We start from the raw sequence: 19,693 nt of genomic DNA, 5'->3' as shown, positions 1-19,693 counted from the left end.
TATGCTCAAAAGAGAAAACAAACATGCGCAGAGATGAAAGAGAAAACTCAAAACATTGTACATTTCATTTGCTTGTTCTTCCTCTCATTTATGGTAACAAGAGAAGATGGAGATAAGAGTGACCTGATTATCCAATCAGAAGACGAGGGAGCACCAGCGGCGTGAGCAAAGACTACCAGAGGGGATGATTCCTCCGGCGAATTTGCCGCCGTTTCATTTGTATCATCGTCCTTGCGCCTGCGTTTTGGACTTGGTGGTGAGGCCATCCCTAGTCAAGCAAAAGCCCTTTGAAATTTGCAGAAAAAGATGAAAGCCCTGAAATGATTGGGGGTTTTCAATATCAGCGAAACCCTAGATTTGAGACTGAATTGATTTTCGCGCCAATTTCTAATGGCTCACAGATTCGTTTTGGGGCCCCGGCCCATACCCGACTATTACCACGGTTCTAAAAACGCCTAGCGGGACTTAGCATCCGCCTAGCCCACCGAATTTATCATATACTTATAGCGCCGAAGTTGCAGGCAAGCACCAAAGTGGGTTGGGAACAAATTGGGCTTCATCAGTAAAATATGGGTTGGGCTTGAGCAAGCCCCTATTCATTTTTTTTTGGTTGAACAATTTTATTGTTTTTATGAATTTCCGAACTGATAAAAATATATACCAACATAAGCATGAATGATAATACACAAGTTGATGCTGGATATCTCTAGAGCACAAATAACAGAAAGAAGGCACTTCAAGCTATCCATGTCTTCACTACCACCTGAGAAATTAACCATGCCAGTACAAAAACATTTCCAATGTTCCAAAAGATGATCATCGTATAAAAATTCATCAAACTGCGGGATTCATCCAAAGCAATGCTGCGTGTCCAAATCTCTTACCCATCAGCTACCAGATTGGCACAGGCAGTTTCCTGTACACACATTTCCCTGTATCAAGGATTCCAATGAGAAAGCAAGATATGGTGAGAAATAGAAAGCTGAACGTTTTTGAATGTGGCCTCAAATAAGAGGAGATTGATATGGAAATAGGCAAATATAAAAAAACTAAATGCAATTACAGAAATATTCAACATACAAAGTCAGAATTCAGAAGCACGGAATAAACATTGAACAGATAACTGAGACATGGAATAACGCAAAACATGATTAGTACTTTTATCCATTGTGAGGTTATGCTTTCTATACACTCTTTAAAAGCTCAGAAAGCAAAAGGATTTGTATAGATTGGTACATGTGTAAGTGAATATCCGATTCAGTCCTCTCTAAATCAACAGGCCAGGGGCTCTGACTCCGATGGTCTCACAACTATCAGTATTAAACTCAAGACCCAGTACTCGCCACATAGATGGATATGGAAACTGAGCATGACATCAGTTGCAAACAACACAAATGCACTCCTAATCAACTGGATACACTATAATACAAGAAATTCTACGCACACAAACAACAGTATATTGACAATGTTCATAAGTAATTGGGGGCGCCGATATCCTGTTTTTACTGTAAAACTACCATAGGTAAATCTTATGAATTGAAACTGTTACAAACAAAAATGTTGGCATTGTCAAAAATTCCAACTACTGACTAATATAGGTTATTCTTTCTTAAGGAGAAGGAGAAGAAAGTTACCTTACATAAGCATAAAAGCACCCAAGAGTCGGCAATTTCTACAATCCAGCAGTCCTAGCAGCTTTGTACCGCAACTTCCTATTATGATCTTCCTGCAGAGCACACAATTGACAATATTTAGCATTCAAAAGGGAAAATAGAATCGATCTATACAAACCCAGCAATGCACAAATTCAGTAACTATTTGACTGCCTTAACTAAACCCCTTCCAATTCACACACCATCTTCCGAAAAAGGCTACTACACTCTCATGATCATCATCATTTTCAGTAATGCTCAAAGTGAACTTAAAGATTCGTGGCATACAAACGTGAAATTGAACAAAATCAGTAACTATTTGATTGCCTTTACTAAACCCCAATATCCATTTCTACACACTATATTCTCCAAAATAGTTGCTACATTCGTAACCATGAATCATTCTAGTAAGCCTTTACCTGCTCTCGAATCTTCGCAGAGCTGTCCTCAACTTCCCTAGCCAAGCTCTCAATCTTCACAAGCATCTTTCCATACAATTCCTCCACACCAGAAGTGTAACTCGCCGCCTCCAAACCCATCAGCCTACTCAAGCTACTCACCTCTAACCCCTCGGCCCACATATCCAGCTCACTCTGAGTCTTCAACTGCCCCAAACTCTCTTCTCCCCTATCCACATTCATCGGCTCAGCCCTCAGCTCACACGGCAGAGCCGGAAACTGCGAGCTGGGGCTGAACGCGCCGTAGTGGCCTCGAAACGCCGGACCGATGTTGACAATGTCGATCGATTTCGGCTCGAACGAGCGCGTGGCGGTCCGGAACTGGTAGGCGCGGTACTCGTGAGTGTGGATTGTCTGATCGGTGATCGGAGAAGCGAAGAGGAGGAACAGGCAGGGTTTGAGGTCGCCGGCGATCGGCGGCGGAGAGGTTTGGATCGGGAAAGAGAGGCTAGGGTTGGAGGTTAGGGAGTTGGAGACGGCGAATTCGCGGAGGGAGGGACGGAGGTGGGATCTGCGGCGGCCGGAGAACCAGCCGAGGAGGTGGGAGGAGGGGGATTGGGATTGGGCGAGGCGGCGGAGGAGGATCTGGTCGACTTGACCCGAGGGGAGTAGAAGGAGAGGGAGGAGGAGGAGCAGAAGAAGGAGGTGACGGTGGCGATGAGGGTGGAGGAGGAGGAGGAATCGTCGTCGGAGAGAGTAGGGGCGAGGAGGCTGACGTGGCCAAAGATTAAGCCGTCGACGGAGGAGCGGGAGGTGGAGAAGCGTTGGATCATGGAGGCCAGGGCGGGGCCAGAGATTGCGATTTTCTCGACGGCGGGGTCTTCCATTTGCATTCTAGCGGAGAGAATCAGAGAGGACTGAGAGGTGACGACTGAAATGGTTGCGGGGGACTGAAATGGTAGACGAAAACGTGTCAATTTACTCTCTCTCTCTTTTTTTCATCATTTAAAGTAATTTTTTTTACTTACAAGAAAATAAACAAACCGTAAAGATAAATTACGAACACAGTATCCACCCAGTTGATCCAGATTGAACTCTGGAAAACAGGGAGATAAGAAAGCCAAACTTCAGAGCTCATTCTAGCATGACCGAGGTCGGCCAACTTATCAGCAACACAATTAGCTTCTCTGGAAATAGACCTGATGAGTAAGAGGATTAAAATAATGTTAACCTCAAACTTTAAGAAGGTAAAATGAAATTAATCCAACAACTTAATTATCCAAGGAGTTGAAGTCTAGTTGAGCATGCAATCAGTTAAGGCTTTTGAATCTCCCTCCACCAAATTGTGAGTAAAATGATTGACAAGAGCTGAACTTAAACCATCACGAAGAGCAATTGCTTCGGCTACAAAGACTCATGCTTGAACAATTTTCTTGGAAGCAGCAATAATTTACCATATATCTATTTTATGAGCTGACGTCATCACTGTTTTTAAAAAACAGTGTTTTGTCTCGAGCCACATCGTGTACCTTCTAGAGAACTCGATACTTTTCTCTTTTGCTATATGTTCTGGCTATCTGTTTTTATTTTCAATACTGCCTATTTATTCTTTCGCTCAGCCACCGACTCTCTCTATCTTCATAATCAGTCCCTAATCCGTCTATGTATCTCTCCGTATCTCCCTAATCAGTCCCTAATCCTTCTCCGTATCTCTCCGTATCTCCCTGATTCCGTCTCTGGCTCTCCTTGCTTCCCTCAGATTGGAACAGGTAAGGTGTTCTATTCGATCTGGGTTTAAATCTTTTCTGGGTGTTGAAATCCTTATCGTTGCCGTTTTCATCGATTTGTTCTCCAATTTCTTCAATTGTTTTGTGATTTCGAGTTGGGTTATCGTAATTATAAGTAAATGTATGATTGATTATTGTTGTGGTTTCTATCGATTCATAAAAGGAGTAAATCGCTTTTGATTTGGTTGTTGGTTTAAGATCCTTTTCGGTTGAGATGGTTTGGTTGGTGATTTCAGAGATTGACAAGTAATGGGTTTCACAAAATGAGCTCTAGGATGGTTTCTTAGATACGTGCTTGATTTGTTTTTGTTTGGTTTTGTGGGTGTTTGAGTGTTGCCTCAAACTTTACAGTTTTGGGAGATAACTATATGGTTCCTAAAGTAGTTGAGAGTTGAGACCGAGATTGATTGAGTTATCGGTTTTGATTCCAATTCTGTTTATATAAACAAACTTGACTTCCGCCTTTGTTGTTGTTTTTTGGACTTTGCAGATTCTGCACAAACAGGTTTAAGCCTTGCTCTTCTGTTGCATCATTTCAGTCTCATTTTGTTATACAATTTTGTTATATCTATTGTTGTTTGCTTGATTTTATTATATACAGCTGATATCTCTGTGCTTTGTCTCACTGGGTTATGACTATTAGTGCTCTGTTTCACTGTGGACATTTTCATGTGCGAAAATATATCTTCTGTGAATGGTGTATAGCTGCTAAGTATGAAAGGTAGGCTACATTAACTGTTTGATCCCATAGAGTATCAGATCCCATTTGCAGTCAATAGAAGGGAAACAATTAGGTTTTAATTCCACAGTTATATGTCATCAAAACTATGACACTTCCATTATAACCATGACATTAGGTTTGAATTGCCCAGTTTTATGTCATTAAAACGATGGCACTTCCATTACAAAAGTTTGGTCTCCTTTTTAAAATTAGGTGTTGGTTCCATCCCAATGCCTTTGTCAATGCAGAAAGTGCTTTAGGCCTCTAGCAAATGATGTTATTTGGTGGCACATTGTTAATGGTTTTCTATATAATTTATACATTTTGGTTTCCCTGTTGGGTTGACCATGTCTATACATTTTGGTTTTTCTGTAAGGATGACCTGATGACCATGTATTTGCTGCAATTTATTGTGCTCAATTTTTAAGGCATATTGCCAGACAGTAATCAATTTCTCCAATTGTATTGTGATTTTGATTTGGGTGATTGTATTTATAGGTAAAGATATGATTGATTACCATTGGTTTCTTTGGGCAATTGGTTTACATATTTTGATTGTTCTTCTGGACTTTTATTTTTTTATTTTTCCCTTGATCAGGTTAAGCTATTTCTTTTGATGTCTTGCAGATAAAGCGTGGCAGCAGTTTATAATAGCACTATTCCACTCATTCCAATCAGGTAACAACATACCATACCTGTTGAGCATTTCTTAAATCAAACAGCAAGTGCATATCCTATTTTTACCATATATTCTCATGACAAGCTACAGTTAGTAGAATTTGCAATATGTATTCTTTCAAGAATATTTTCAATGACTATTTGCCTACACAATAATCCCATATGAATATATGTTCTGCTTAGGATTAAAATATAAATATATATTAGGGTATTTGCAATATGGTTTAGCAAAAGATCGTATCCCCTGCTATCTTAAAGTCATAATGATCTTATGATTACATTCAGTTTTGGTCAAGCTGTAAAATTATCTCAGAATTTAGTTGTTGTTTAACAAAAGGAAATTATCTCAGAATTTAGTTGTTGTGATCCCTTGATCGTTTTCAGATATTAAAAACTTAAGCGTCATTTACTCTATTAAAACCAAAAGGACTCCGGAAACTCAAGCATTAGTCTCCCATCTCTATGTATGTAATTTGATTTTAATTTGTATAGCCATAATATGATCAAATCATTTATTTACTGTTATTTCACTAAACAGGTTTTGTGAACAGTTTGCTATCAAAGCCTTCAACTACTTCAGGTTCAGGTATGAATTTGATCATTTCACGCAATTCCTTTTGAGTTTATGACGGTTTTAGCTTAAAGCTTCTTTCTTTATAATGGAGGTTCTTCCACTTTGATATAGTTTGTTATCACCTGTGATGAATTTCGCATCAACGATTTGTGATTTCCTTATATCTTAGTGATACATGAAAATTGGCATGTTGTATTCATATGGTTTAACTTCATCCACATCCTCATAAGGGTATAAGGGTACATTGTTACAGGTACAGATACACTTAGAGGAAAGTCGTGAAGTTGCTAGAAAAAGTCGTGCACAAACAAAGGTGCATATGAAAAAGAATGGGTTTTTATCCATTTCTTTTTTGTTTGTTACTTAAATATTCATTTTAAATATAACATTTCAGAAACAGATTACATTCAATTTCCCAGCATCCATAACTGACGAATTTTTATATATTTAATTCGACAGAATTTGAAGATATGCGGCGTGGAAATAGAGTGTCCTCAAGACAAAGATTTTTTAAACAACATACCTTTGGAGATGAACATGCAGATGTTCTTGAAGATCAACAGAATGACGGAAGGAACAGTAATGATGAAAGTCTTAATGACAGTGTGTTGAGTTTAACAGAATCTCAGAGTACACCAATTCATGGGAGCACATCAGATGAGAACGCAAATACAATAGGTAATTTATAAACAGTTACTGTATGTTCAGCATATCTTTCTCTATATAAATCAATATCTATTTTGAGGCTCATTCTCTACAATAATTTACCCACTGTGTTGACATAGTTAATGAGATGTATGTTTGTCTTCATAAGCTTTAAATACTATTATTAATTTATGAGTTCTGATATATTTTTACAGTTAAGAGGTGTGCAAACAGAATGACCTCAAGAAAAAGATTCTTTCGGGACTTGCAGAATGAAGAAACAACAATGTACACACATACACTTGAAGATGACGATGCACATGCATTCAAACAATTAAATGGTGAGTTCGATAATGAAATGAATATTCATATAAAAAAATGCTAATCACATTATGCTGAACTTAAATGAGATTGAAAAAAAATTGGCACATAAAAATACATCAAATGACAATGTGAACATAATTTGTTTTTATCAGCAATCATTATACATTCATACCGTATATTAACATTGTCACAACATATTTACATAGTTGTTGACATGGGTGTTTTTCTTGATATGACCTGCAGCAAAAAATGCACTTCAGAGTGAGTCTTCATTTGGCCAGGCACATTATCAAAGACAGAATCAAGGTTATGCATATGATATTTGTTGAAGTCATTATTCATGATAAATGAATATAATAAGCCTAATTAGAGGAATTGCAATTGCAGGTATTATTATAGAGTATAAAGATTTTGGTGACAATGCTTTCCAGTGTGTTCATTGCAATGCGTGTTATTGGCGAGATGAGAAGAATACACGAGGAATCTACACCGGTTGTTGTAAGGGAGGACAAGTAAGATTACAACTATCAAATCCGACTCCACCATTTCTCGAATATTTATTAGATTCAAATAATGGTGCAAAGAGTAAACATTTTCGTGAAAATATACGTGTATACAACTCAATGTTCGCTTTTACTTCAATGGGCGCAGACATTGTTAAAGACATAAATAAAAATGGATCTGGACCTTATGTTTTTAAAATATGCGGACAAGTGCATCATTTAATGGGTTCTATCTCACCAAAAAATTTGCACAATTATATGTTTATGATACTCAAAATGAAATATCAAATCGTATCAATGCTATGAGTCCTAACAAAAAACAAAGGATTGATCCTGATATTGTAAGCGGACTTATACAAATGTTTAATGAGATCAATGAGCTGACAAAGATATTTCGAAATGTTAGAGATAAATTCGAAGATGATTCTTTATCATCATTTGATATGACTATGTTAAGTCGTCAACCATTTGATAGCAAACAATATGAAAAACCGATAAATGAAGAAATAGGTGGTCTAATTGTCGGTGATATCGGAGAATTTAATTCTAATAAAGATATTATTGTTTAATCTAATGACGGACATTTGAAGCGAATCTCCAAAATTCATCTAAAATATATGTCGTTGCAATACCTTATACTTTTCCCTTATGGTGAAGATGGATACAAGATAAGCTTATATTTGCAACGAACTTCTAGAAACGAGGATGATAACAGAAAAAGAATGTCAATGCGTAATTTCATTGCATTCCAAATTCACGATAGAAGTAACCGAAAAAGCACTCTCTTAAGAGGTGGAAGATTGTTTCAACAATATTTAGTCGATGCTTATGCGACTGTTGAAGAGAATGAGCTAGATTATATTAGAAAACACAACGATGATTACAGAATAGAAAAGAAAATGGATATATTTGCTGTTTCTTCATCTGGAATTACTGAAAGTCACGATGTAGGACAGAGAATCATCATTCCAAGCTCTCATACGGGTAGTCCTCGAGATATAATTAACAATTACCATGATGCAATGGCAATTTGTAGACAATATGGCAATCCAGACCTGTTTATAACTTTTACCTAGCAATCCTAAATGGCCAGAGATAACAAGGTACTTTCAAAACAATCTTGGACATAAGCAAGAAGACAGACTAGATATCGTTTCAAGAATTTTCCAGTTAAAATTAGAAGATATGATCGCATATATCAAATCAGGAGAACCATTTGGTGAAGTGGAGGCAAATGTATACACAGTTGAGTTTCAGAAAAGAGGATTACCTCATGCTCACATGCTATTTTGGTTGAAAAAGAATTATAAATGTTATACAACAAATGATATAGATTCTATTATTTCTGCTAAACTGCCCGATAAGAATATTGATCCTCATCTTTTTGATATTGTCAGTCAGTTCATGATTCATGGGCCTTGCGGACCATTTAATCTAAAAGCTCCTTGCATGCATGATGGAAAATGTTCTAAATTTTTTCCAAAGCCTTTTAATGTTAGTACCATATTTGTAGGAATTAAACCACCTGTATATAGAAGACACGACGACAATGAAAAATTTGTATTAAAAGATAAAATTCATATTGGAAATAATTTCGTTGTACCTTACAACTCTAAGTTATTGTTAAGATACAATGCTCATATTAATGTTGAATCATGTTCACAATCAATGTTAATCAAATATTTGTTCAAATACATCAACAAAGGTCCAGACAGAGCTCGAATTTTATTGAACGAGAATAAATATGATGAGATTCAAACATATCTTAATTGTCGTTATTTAAGTCCCCATGAATCTGTATGGAGATTATTCGAATATTCTATTCACTTAAAATACCCTGCTGTGCAATACTTATTTAAGTCCCCATGAATCTGTATGGAGATTATTCGAATATTCTATTCACTTAAAATACCATGCTGTGCAATACTTAGTTGTTCATCTACCTTCAGAAGAAAATATTGTCTTTAAAGGATCTGCTTCTCTTGAGTCGGTTATTAGATATCATAGCAATGATCATACTACTTTAACCGGGTGGTTTGAAATAAATAAGAAATCTGATGAAGCAAGACAGTTAACTTACACTGAATTTTCTACCAAATATGTTTAGGATAACAGAAATAAAGAATGGACGCCAAGAAAAAGATATAAAACTATTGGTAGAATGCAACATGTCCATCCCATAAGAGGGGAAGTATATTACATGAGAATGTTATTAAACATTCAAAAAGGCTGTAGAAATTATGATGAGATTAAAACAATTAACGGAATTCCAAATTCTTCTTATCAAGAAGCATGTCGAGCTTTGGGTTTGCTTGGAGACGATAAAGAATGGTGTGATGCCTTAACAAATTCTACACGTTTTGCTTCAGCATCAGAAATGCGTCAATTATTTGCAACAATTATTATTTTTTGTGAAGTCGCTAACCCACAAAAATTATTCGACTCATATTGGTTGAACATGTGCGAAGATATTATACATAAAGTTCGTACAGAAATGAGAAATCCAGATTTAATCATACCTGAACCTGAATTGAAAAACAGCCTTTTATATGAATTGGAAAAAATATTTAACATGTCATCCAATTCGTTACAAAACTTTGGATTGCCAATGCCAGATGAAAATAAAATTACAAAGCTTAACAATAGACTGTTAAAAGAAGAACTCAATTATGATTTACACCTGTTAAAACATCAGCATGAAACTTTTATAACTACATTAAACAACTGTCAAAGAATCGTGTATGATCATGTTATAAAAGTTGTTGAAGAAAAGAAATCTGGAACCTTCTTTGTTCATGACAGCGGTGGAACTGGAAAAACATTTTTATGGCATACAATAACTTGCAAATTAAGATCTGAAGGAAAAATAGTTTTAACCGTAGCGTCATCCGGTATCGCATCGTTGTTACTTCCTAATGGTAGAACTGCACATTCTAGATTCAAGATACCACTTAATGTTACTGATGAAACAATATGTCCGATTCGAAAAGGAACTCATCTTGCAAAACTTTTAGAAAAGACAGATTTAATCATATGGGATGAAGCCCCAATGTGTAACAAATATTGTTTTGAATCATTAGATAAATCTCTCCAAGATATTATGTCACACTCTAAAGGCACACAAATTGATGAACCATTTGGCGGAAAACCAATATTGCTGGGCGGAGATTTTAGACAAATATTACCGGTTATCAAAGGAGGAACTAAAGAGAAAATAATTCAAGCTTCTATAAACAAATCCAAACTTTGGTCATCATTCAATATATTTAATTTGACAGAAAATATGAGATTGTTAAAGAGTGGTTTAACTGAAGATGAAAAGAAAAATATTTCAGATTTTGCAAATTGGATGTTACAGATTGGCGAAGGACGTGTGCCATCAATTCAACATACAGATGATAAGGACACGTCTTGGATCGAAATTCCAAAAGATTTACTATTAAGTTCTTATACAAATCCTATAGAATCTATTTTTTTGGCAACTTATCCTAATTTTGATATTAACTACAATAACATTGATTATTTAAAAGAACGTGCAATTGTTACACCACGAAACTCAACTGCTCATAGTGTAAATAATTACGCTATAAACTTAGTACCTGGTGATAAAACTATATATTATAGTTCAGACACAATCTCAGCATATTCTGGTAGCAACGAAAACATTAATCTTTTATATCCAATAGAATTTTTAAATCAACTTGAGTTTAGTGGATTACCAACACACGAATTAGTTTTAAAAGTCGGTATGCCAATAATGTTACTAAGAAACATAAATCAAATGTCTGGCTTATGCAACGGTACAAGATTAATAGTGACAAAATTATTTGATAAATTAATAGAAGCAAAAATATTAACAGGTAACAATGTTGGACAAAAATTTTTTATACCAAGAATTGTTTTATCAACAACTGAACACAAATGGCCATTTGTATTTAAACGACGTCAATTTCCAGTAAAGCCATGCTATGCAATGACTATAAATAAAAGTCAAGGTCAATCATTGAATCAGGTTGGTGTATATCTTTTTGAACCAGTTTTTTCTCATGGACAACTTTATGTTGCATTATCAAGAGCTACGTCAAGAGATCATCTAAAAATTCTAATATATAATAACGATGATATCCCAAATAAATACACAAAAAATATAGTATTCAAAGATGTTCTACAAGATTTATGACCAAATTCTATCAAATTCTTGCTCCATCAAAAAATACAATAATACAAGCATAAATATCTTTACAGTGAATATAAATAAAGTGAGAGGAAAAAGTAGGGCGGAAGATAGATTTTTCCTCTCTGGCTCTTTTCCGTCGATCATCGTTGTTCTCTCCTCAATATCTAAGTCTCTTGATCGTCTTTCTTTCTTTCAAAAGAGACCAGTCATTGGTGGCTTTAAGGTCTTCTTCTTTGCTCCATCACAATAGTCAGCACTCAAAGGTATGGCTTCCAAGTATTTATCTGCTCGATTTGATATAACTTTTGGGATTTTGAATTTTGAATTTGATATAAAAATAAGAGAGATCTTTTCTTTGTTATATCTTCTTTCTTACATTAGATTAAACATTTTCACTTTTTCACTCTTTGGATTTTATTGTTCAATCAACAGAGATGAAAGAGGCAAAAGTAAGCTGAAAACAAAGCAGAAGCAAATGGCATTGCTCATATTCTTTTACAAGGCAACCATCATTGTCATCAAGCATTAGTTTACATTAGCCAATATTTTGGTACATAACATAGGTGATAATTATTTTATGGTTTAATCACCTATATATGGTGTCCAGAAAATAGGTTGTAACAACTTTTTGATACAATCATGGTGTTCTATATCTATCACATGTTATCCTATATATCAATTATTTTTACATAAGTCATTCCTTTTATGCTATCATTGTCATTGTCTATATTTTGTGATCATAGTTGTTATTATTGACACTTAACTTAAAACATCAAAACAAGATGTAACTTATTAGCTCATCATCTTATCGCTCATCAATAACTCGAGATCCATACCCGCAGCAACGCGCGGGGTTGCTATCTAGTATGATTACTATATTCGTTCCTAATCACAAAGCCAATAGACGTCATACCATTTCTCACAGAACCATCAAAATTTAGATTAACCTTATGAGCATTTGGAGGTTGCCACTTTATATGAAAATACTTTGACAGTGTCTGAGGTTGCACTTATCAGCTTTTGAGATTGTCATTGTGTAAAATAATTGATTGTTAGAGAATGATGAATCACTCTATCAAAATTGATCGTAATCATTGTTTTATGTTTTATTCATATCAATCGTGTAAACTGCTTATAACTGAAAACAAAATAAATAAGATATCATTTACAGCGAACAAATATACGATTTTCCCTTTACATACCCTGCAAAAAACATGTGAGTTGTAAGCATATGATTATGCTTTAACAAAGCCTACAATAACCGACGAGAATCCTAACACGTATAGTTCAATATAAAATGGTACGTTTAGAAATAACAAATGATAAAACTGTTAATAAATGTTCTTTAATGATAAAACAAGACACTCATTTAAATTCTTTAAACCGTTGCCCATAAATTTTAAAAAAATTGCATGCCATGTCACTAACAAAAATCGCAACACATTAACCACGATCCATCTTTCTCACTCTCTCAACTCATCTCCCTCACTTTCTCTCTCTCTCTCTTCTCTTTCTCTCTCTTTGGCGAATCACTCTCTCTGGTGAACCCGTCGTCCTTCACGAAATCTGAATTCGTAGTCCTAGTAATTTCTAAATCGTCGTACTTCTGGTAATTCCTAAATCCACCGAGAGATTGATGCCGTTACCAAAGCGAGCTTAGAGAGAACAGATCTAGAAGCACACGACGGAGCTCTCTGCCGTCGACGTCGACGATTTCATCCTCTTTGATTTTTCTTTCATCCTTCAACAAATCTTTTACATCATGGCTTTTCGGATTAATTTCGATCATCGTCTTCAGCTTACAAGGTAAGCTAATATGTTTCTCTCTTCTTTATCAATTGATTGCTTTTTCTCTTTGATGTGATTAAAACCAAAAATAGAAAAAGAAGCTTGAATTCATGGGTTTTATTGTTTTTTAGGTATGTCATTTATGAAATAGAATGTTGTGTCATGAATCTTTTATTGATTAGATTGTAAATGAATGTTTAGGATGTTTAATTTGTGTTATGTTATTTGGTTATGCACACCAGATGTTTGAGAAAATGTCTGTGAATGAATTTTGGTGTTTTTGCTTTATCAGAGCGCAGTGGAATTTGATGTGCTAGCGAGGGCTGACCTTCTCAAGTTTGAGCAAGGAATGTGAGGAAAAATATGCTACACGCTGCAAAGAGATACGCATTAAAGATGAAACCTTAAGAAATACGAAATTCTGTCAAGATTTTTAGTCAAATTTGACGGCAAATTGCGAGCAGCTCAGAACGATCCAGGAAACTCGCCTTATATCAACGGAAAGCTAGAAGAGTCTAGTTTCCTGAACTTTTTGTGGATCGTTGATAGCTATTTTGTAGAGGAAGTTATGGCCGTTGGAAGGAGAGAAGGTCATTATGCCGAAAACTGGAAAAGGAAGAAGAAAAGTCTACCAAGCAAGTGTTCATGTAACTGGCAATGTAGCCGTTAATTGTGTATGTAACTATCCAAGTAACTATTGAAAGTCATGTAGCAATGTAGCCGTTAAATGTGTATGTAACTATCTAAGTAACTATTGAAAGCCATGTAACTAGCAATGTAACTACTATTTATGTAGTTAATGTAGTTACATGAGTAGTTTTGTATGTAGCTTCTTATGTAGGATGTATGTAACTACCCAGGTAACTATAAATCTGTAGTTACATAGCTTAATGTAGTTACATGAGTAGTTATAGATATGTATATACTTATGTAGCTTATTATGTACGATGTATGTAACTACCTAGGTAACTATAAATCTGTAGTTACATGGATAGTTTCACAGGTAAGTTAATGTAGTTACACAAGTGTAGCATGTATGTAACTACCCAGATAACTATCAATCTGTAGTTACATTGATAGTTACATGGATAGTTACATGGATAGTTACATTGATGGTTACATTCTTGTGCCCATCATGTATGTAACTACCCAAGTAACTATCAATTTGTAATTACATAGATTGATAGTTACATAGATAGTTACCTTCTTGTGCCTGTCATGTATGTAACTAGTTACATAGGCAGGTTAATGTAGTTACAAGTGTAGCATGTATGTAACTACCCAGGTAACTATCAATCTGAAGTTACATGGATAGTTACATAGATCGATAGTTACATGGATAGTTATATAGATGGATAGTTACATTGATAGTTAACCTTCTTGTGCCCGCCATGTATGTAACTACCCAGGTAATTATCCATGTAGTTACATGGATAATTACATAGGCAGGTTAATGTCGTTACACAAGTGTAACATATATGTAACTACCTAGGTAACTATCAATCTGTAGTTACATGGATAGTTACATACATAGTTACATGAATAATTACATTGGTAGTTATAGGCATAGTTACATTGATAGTTACATAAGCATGTTAATGTCGTTACACAAGTGTAGCATGTATGTAACTATCCATGTAACTATATTTTAATAGTTACCTGGGTAGTTACATACATGCTATGTAACTATCAATGTAACTATGCATATAACTACCAATGTAACTATCAATGTAACTATGTATGTAACTACCCAGGTAACTATCAAAATGTAGTTACATGGATAGTTACATAGATAGTTACATAGGCAAGTTAATGTCGTTACACAACTGTAGCATATATGTAACTACCCATGTAACTATCGAACTGTAGTTACATGGATAACTAGCTTGGTAACTGACAATGTAACTATCTATGTAACTAGTAATGTAACTATCGAACTGTAGTTATATGGATAGTTACATTATATATATCTATGTGGATAGTTACATTATATATATCTATGTAACTAGCTATGTAACTGACAATGTAACTAGCACTGGAATGTAACTAGCTTAGTAACTGACAATGTAACTATCTATGTAACTAGCAATGTAACTAGTTTGGTAACTGACAATATAACTATCTATGTAACTAGCATTAACTAAGTGGTCATGTAACCATCGTTATAACTGATCATGTAACTGGCTAAGTAACTATTTATAACGTGACTGGTTTAGTTAGTACAACTGAAGTAACTTGCAATATAACTAAGCGGTCATGTGAATATTGTCACATCTCGACTCTTAAATTTTTTACCTTATTTACTAGCTTGGTATTAGTAAGAATTTTACCGTCTTCGTCAATGAGTTTATAGTTTAATTGATCCCTAGAAGGGTTTTGAGGGACGACTTTTTCGGTGGAGTTATTCGTAGGAGAAAAATGTGACGACGGTAAAAATGGTAATTTTAGCTAGTAAAAGGTAAATTTTATTAGGGTATTATTTTTTGGGTGTTAATTTTAGTGTTGTGTTTTAAATGTTTTGGGATGATGGAATCGGTTGGAAAAGCCCAATCCATATTTTTCTCTCCCTCTCCCGGACTCTCTCTCCTCTTCCCCGAGTTCTCTCCCTGCCAGAACTTCTAGCCGCCCGTCCGCCGTCGTCCGGCCACCTGAGACTGCCGCTCCAGTCCCGATCGGTCGGCCTCCGACCTAGCTCTCATCCTAGACTGGTGAGAGCTCCCCTAGTGCCGCCGTGAGGGAGAGTTGCCACTCGAAAGTCTCAACTGCCCAAAGCTCTCTGTCGCCGGAACTTCCTCATCCGGTCACCAATCCGGGCAAGCCTTACATGGTTTTGAAGGCCTTCAACCCAGTTGCCTTGCCCTAAGAGGACTCGGTCCAGTTTGCTTCAGGTGAGGAAAACCGGTGAGTGGAAGTTCTAGGGTTTTTTGTGATGTTTTTGTTCGATTGACTTAGTTAGGCTTGGAATTGGTGTTTGTGCTAGTTAGGAAAGTTGTAGAGGAGGTTGAGAGGAAGCTGCTGTTAAAATTTGGTAGGCATTGGAGGTCGCCGGAATAGGCCTCCGGCCGCCGCTGTTTAGGAGATTTTTATGGTTTTAGCTGTGATATATTAAGGGGAGTTTAATGATGTGAAGTTTAGAATTTTTGGAAGAGTTTTGAATAGGTTTTGGATTTTTGAAAGATTAGTGAATTTGGCGGTTAATGGGGTAGAATTCGACCGTTGGATTTCCCTTATTATTGTTTTAGAATGTTGAAATAAAGGAAATAAGGCTATGGTTGGAATTTGGCGTGAATCCGATAAGCTTAACCCTAGAAAGGGTAGTGGGTTAGGCGGAAGAGTTTTGAGTTATTTATTTAAGTATTATTTATTCTGAAATTGAAGTGTGGTCCTAAGCATGGTTTTTGTGCCAGGATTTGAGAAGACCTCACTTAAGGGGCGAATTTGATTTCGTCTGGCTTATGCCTAAAGTTGTGAGTGGACTTTTGTTTTAATTAAAAGCATGTGATGCATTATATTGATGATCATTTATACTTTTGCTGAGATATATTGCTTTCTTGGATATTTGGCAATTTTTCTTCTTTGGAGAGTTCCCGAAAATGAGATTTTCGATGGATATATATATTGGATGTTATGAGTATAGTATGTATATAAATGCTAGCTAGCCATACGTGCTTGGTCCGTCATTATGTGGTAGAATTCTATTATGGCTTGACGTGAGTGTTAGACACAAGCGTCATAGCCCTATATGAAAACTATTTATAGCCCTATATGAAAACTACTTTCTTATTTGGTTCTTATAGGTTTTCATATAGGGAGTCCACACGTATAAACACCCGTCCACTTCGGTCATAATGAGGAAAAATTTCATTATGGCGCGACGTGAGGGTTTTACGCAAGCGTCGTAGCCTTGTATGAATTTCTATTTTTCTATTTTGTTCACAGAATTCGTACAAGGAGTCTGACGAGTGTAAATACATACACATATATATTTATATATAGCTTAGCCTGAGAGGCTCCATTTTATTGAGTTTTGGAGACTGGCCGGAGCTAGTCATGTATTTGCCAGTTTGTGAGTAGAAAGCTTTGAGCTGTCGCATGCAGCATATTTTCTATGAAAAATTAAATTGGGAATGCATAAATATTTTTATTGAATTCATTTTTGTCCACTCACTATAACGGTTTCAAATGTTTTCCTTTGGGCCCTTCGTTTTAAAAATGCCCAGTATGCAGGTTAGCTTAGCATAGTTGAGGTCTGGCGTACATGGAGACAAGGCATAATCAATAGTATAGCTTCCGCTCATATTTCTATTTCTAGTTCTTATCTCCTCTAATAGAGTTGCTTTGAACATGTGATTGTTGATTATGGGATTTTTGCTACATTAGTAAATATAAATTGGGAGATGTTGTGATTTGTGGGGAGCACGAAGGCTCCAAGAGTTTATTAGGTTGGAGTTGGAACTGTTAGAAGTGTTTGCAGATGTTTTAGTTAGGAAGGGTTGTCCATTTTCAATGGAGGTTATGCCAATTTTTCGGTAAATTTTCCTTGGAGGTGGTCTATGCAGGATTTACTTCTGGTTTTAGGGTGAAATTCGGGGTGGGTCTTGAATATTCATATAATTGATCATCGATCTAACTTCCTAAGTAATTAGTTATGTAACCGGCTATGTAACTACCCAAGTAACTGGTCATGAAACTGAATTTTTGCAGCGTGCCGCTGCACCGCAACAATAGAGCTGGTTTGGAAATTTAACTGGTAGTCATGTAACTGTCAATGTAACTATCTATGTAACATACAATTAAGTAACATGTAATTGGTGATGTAGCTATTTATGATACGAAATGTGGTCATCAAACATCAACATTAATTCAACACAGAGAAAAGGTACATATTTGGAACTATATAGGATGTACTTGAAGCCATAAGACAAAAAATGCTTAATGTTATATAATTTTGCCACAGATAGAGCACAGGTGATTAAGTACACCAAATACTACTTGGAAACAAATAAGCAAGATAGCTCAATTGTTGGAGAGCCTTTTATAATCTGAACATCAGATGTGGCTAGCAAGAGACAAGTGTAGGCTATGGAGATGGCAATGTGCTCACAGAAGATATTCAGTGATTTATAGAAATTCAGGAGAGGTGTGTGCCGGATATTTGTGTGATTCAGGTTGCTTACTACAGATGCAGCTGAGACTGCGGTCACCAGTGCATATGCAAATACATGTGAAAGGGAAATATTAATTTGGACATATGAACTTGTATATAATACATGTACCAGCAATAACATTTAACTAGAACACAAGTTAGTCAACACACTTTCAGAACCAGAACCGCTAACATTGAAAGAGCAAACATCCACATCAACAAAATCTGAACTATAACGGGCCAAAACTCTAAACATCATCTTCATTTTCAAGATGATAAGATACAACCAGAAACATTATACCTCAGCTTGACAATGCTTCTGCCCAATACGTGAAATCGATCACGTACAGAATTAGCAAAATCAAAATATGAAACATTATGATTAAATAAAATTGCTTCTCCTTCACCAGAGTACACAAGCTTTGCAGTATAGTCACTGTCCATAGTACTTAAACAGAAATATGTAGTCATTAAACTGTAAATGGAACTACACATGTCACTAATTAGACAATTAACCAAGCAAAATTATGTAACTGGCAATGGAACTATTAAAAATAAATTATATAGCAATGTAACTAGACAAGTAACTGAACAGAATCATGTATCATATGCCAATGTTATCCAAGTATACTAAGCAACTCAGAATCATGTATCATATGCCAATATTATCCATGTAGGTATACTAAGCAACTGAACAGAATCATATAACTGTTCATCTCTGTGATATGTAACTAGCAAAGTAACTGAAAACCAAAATAAGCAAAATAATGCAAACAGAAAACGCAAACAACTCATGTAATTGCTCATATACATCGTTGCACTGAGTTACTAACAATCTAAGCCACTACCTAACAACTAGAAATACAATCGTATTGTCGTCAAAGCATTACGAACTCATCCCATACTTTCTACTCAATCCAAGAGTTAAAGTATCAACCTTATAAAATAGATTCAACTTGGCCTAGTAATGTATCTAATCAGGAACTCATGCAAAAATCGACAAAGAACAAGCAAAAATTAACTGAAATCAAACTCTATCCTCATTTCCTTATTCAGAATCTAAACACTACAACTAAAAATCCACAACAACAACAAAGCTAAGCTATTCAATTATTCATCGTGAACTCGAACGTGTTGTCCTTGAACGCCGTGATTGTCACCACCATAGGCGTTTCTGGTTTGTACTTTTGCGTCCCGCCATCGAAGCTCTAGATTCTTTGCCGTGATCGTCACCGCCATCGGTGCTTCCGGTTTGTACTTCGGCGTCCCGCCATCGGAGCTCTGGATCTGAAACAGAGAG

The 19,693-nt window shown here is 35.8% G+C and overlaps 1 protein-coding gene across 1 annotated transcript; it reads right to left on the bottom strand.

Moving 5' to 3' along the window:
• Nucleotides 1-557: 557 nt before the first annotated feature.
• On the bottom strand, nucleotides 558-18,837 carry LOC101305783. Its single transcript, XM_004305056.1, has 5 exons — nucleotides 18,695-18,837; nucleotides 3,111-3,249; nucleotides 2,072-2,944; nucleotides 1,635-1,726; nucleotides 558-932 (listed from the first exon to the last, which is right to left on the bottom strand). The coding sequence occupies exons 1-4, from the start codon at nucleotides 18,835-18,837 to the stop codon at nucleotides 1,673-1,675; spliced, it is 1,209 nt and encodes a 402-aa protein (XP_004305104.1). The 3' UTR covers nucleotides 558-932; nucleotides 1,635-1,672.
• Between the last annotated feature and the right edge of the window lie 856 nt (nucleotides 18,838-19,693).

Source organism: Fragaria vesca, linkage group LG6 (assembly GCF_000184155.1).
Source record: "Fragaria vesca subsp. vesca linkage group LG6, FraVesHawaii_1.0, whole genome shotgun sequence".
NCBI lineage: Eukaryota > Viridiplantae > Streptophyta > Magnoliopsida > Rosales > Rosaceae > Fragaria > Fragaria vesca.
Note: the sequence above shows the minus strand (reverse complement) of the source record. Positions and strands in the feature narration are given on the sequence as shown.

What these genes read in the sequence shown, in the direction of transcription:
- LOC101305783 (XM_004305056.1), bottom strand. Translation starts at nt 18,837, where the DNA reads ATGGACAGTGACTATACTGCAAAGCTTGTGTACTCTGGTGAAGGAGAA. An exon ending in AGAAGCATTGTCAAGCTGAG is followed by an intron (nt 3,250 to 18,694) that starts GTATAATGTTTC and finishes CTTACTCATCAG; the next exon opens with GTCTATTTCCAGAGAAGCTA. An exon ending in ACTGGGTGGATACTGTGTTC is followed by an intron (nt 2,945 to 3,110) that starts GTAATTTATCTT and finishes TCTCTCCGCTAG; the next exon opens with AATGCAAATGGAAGACCCCG.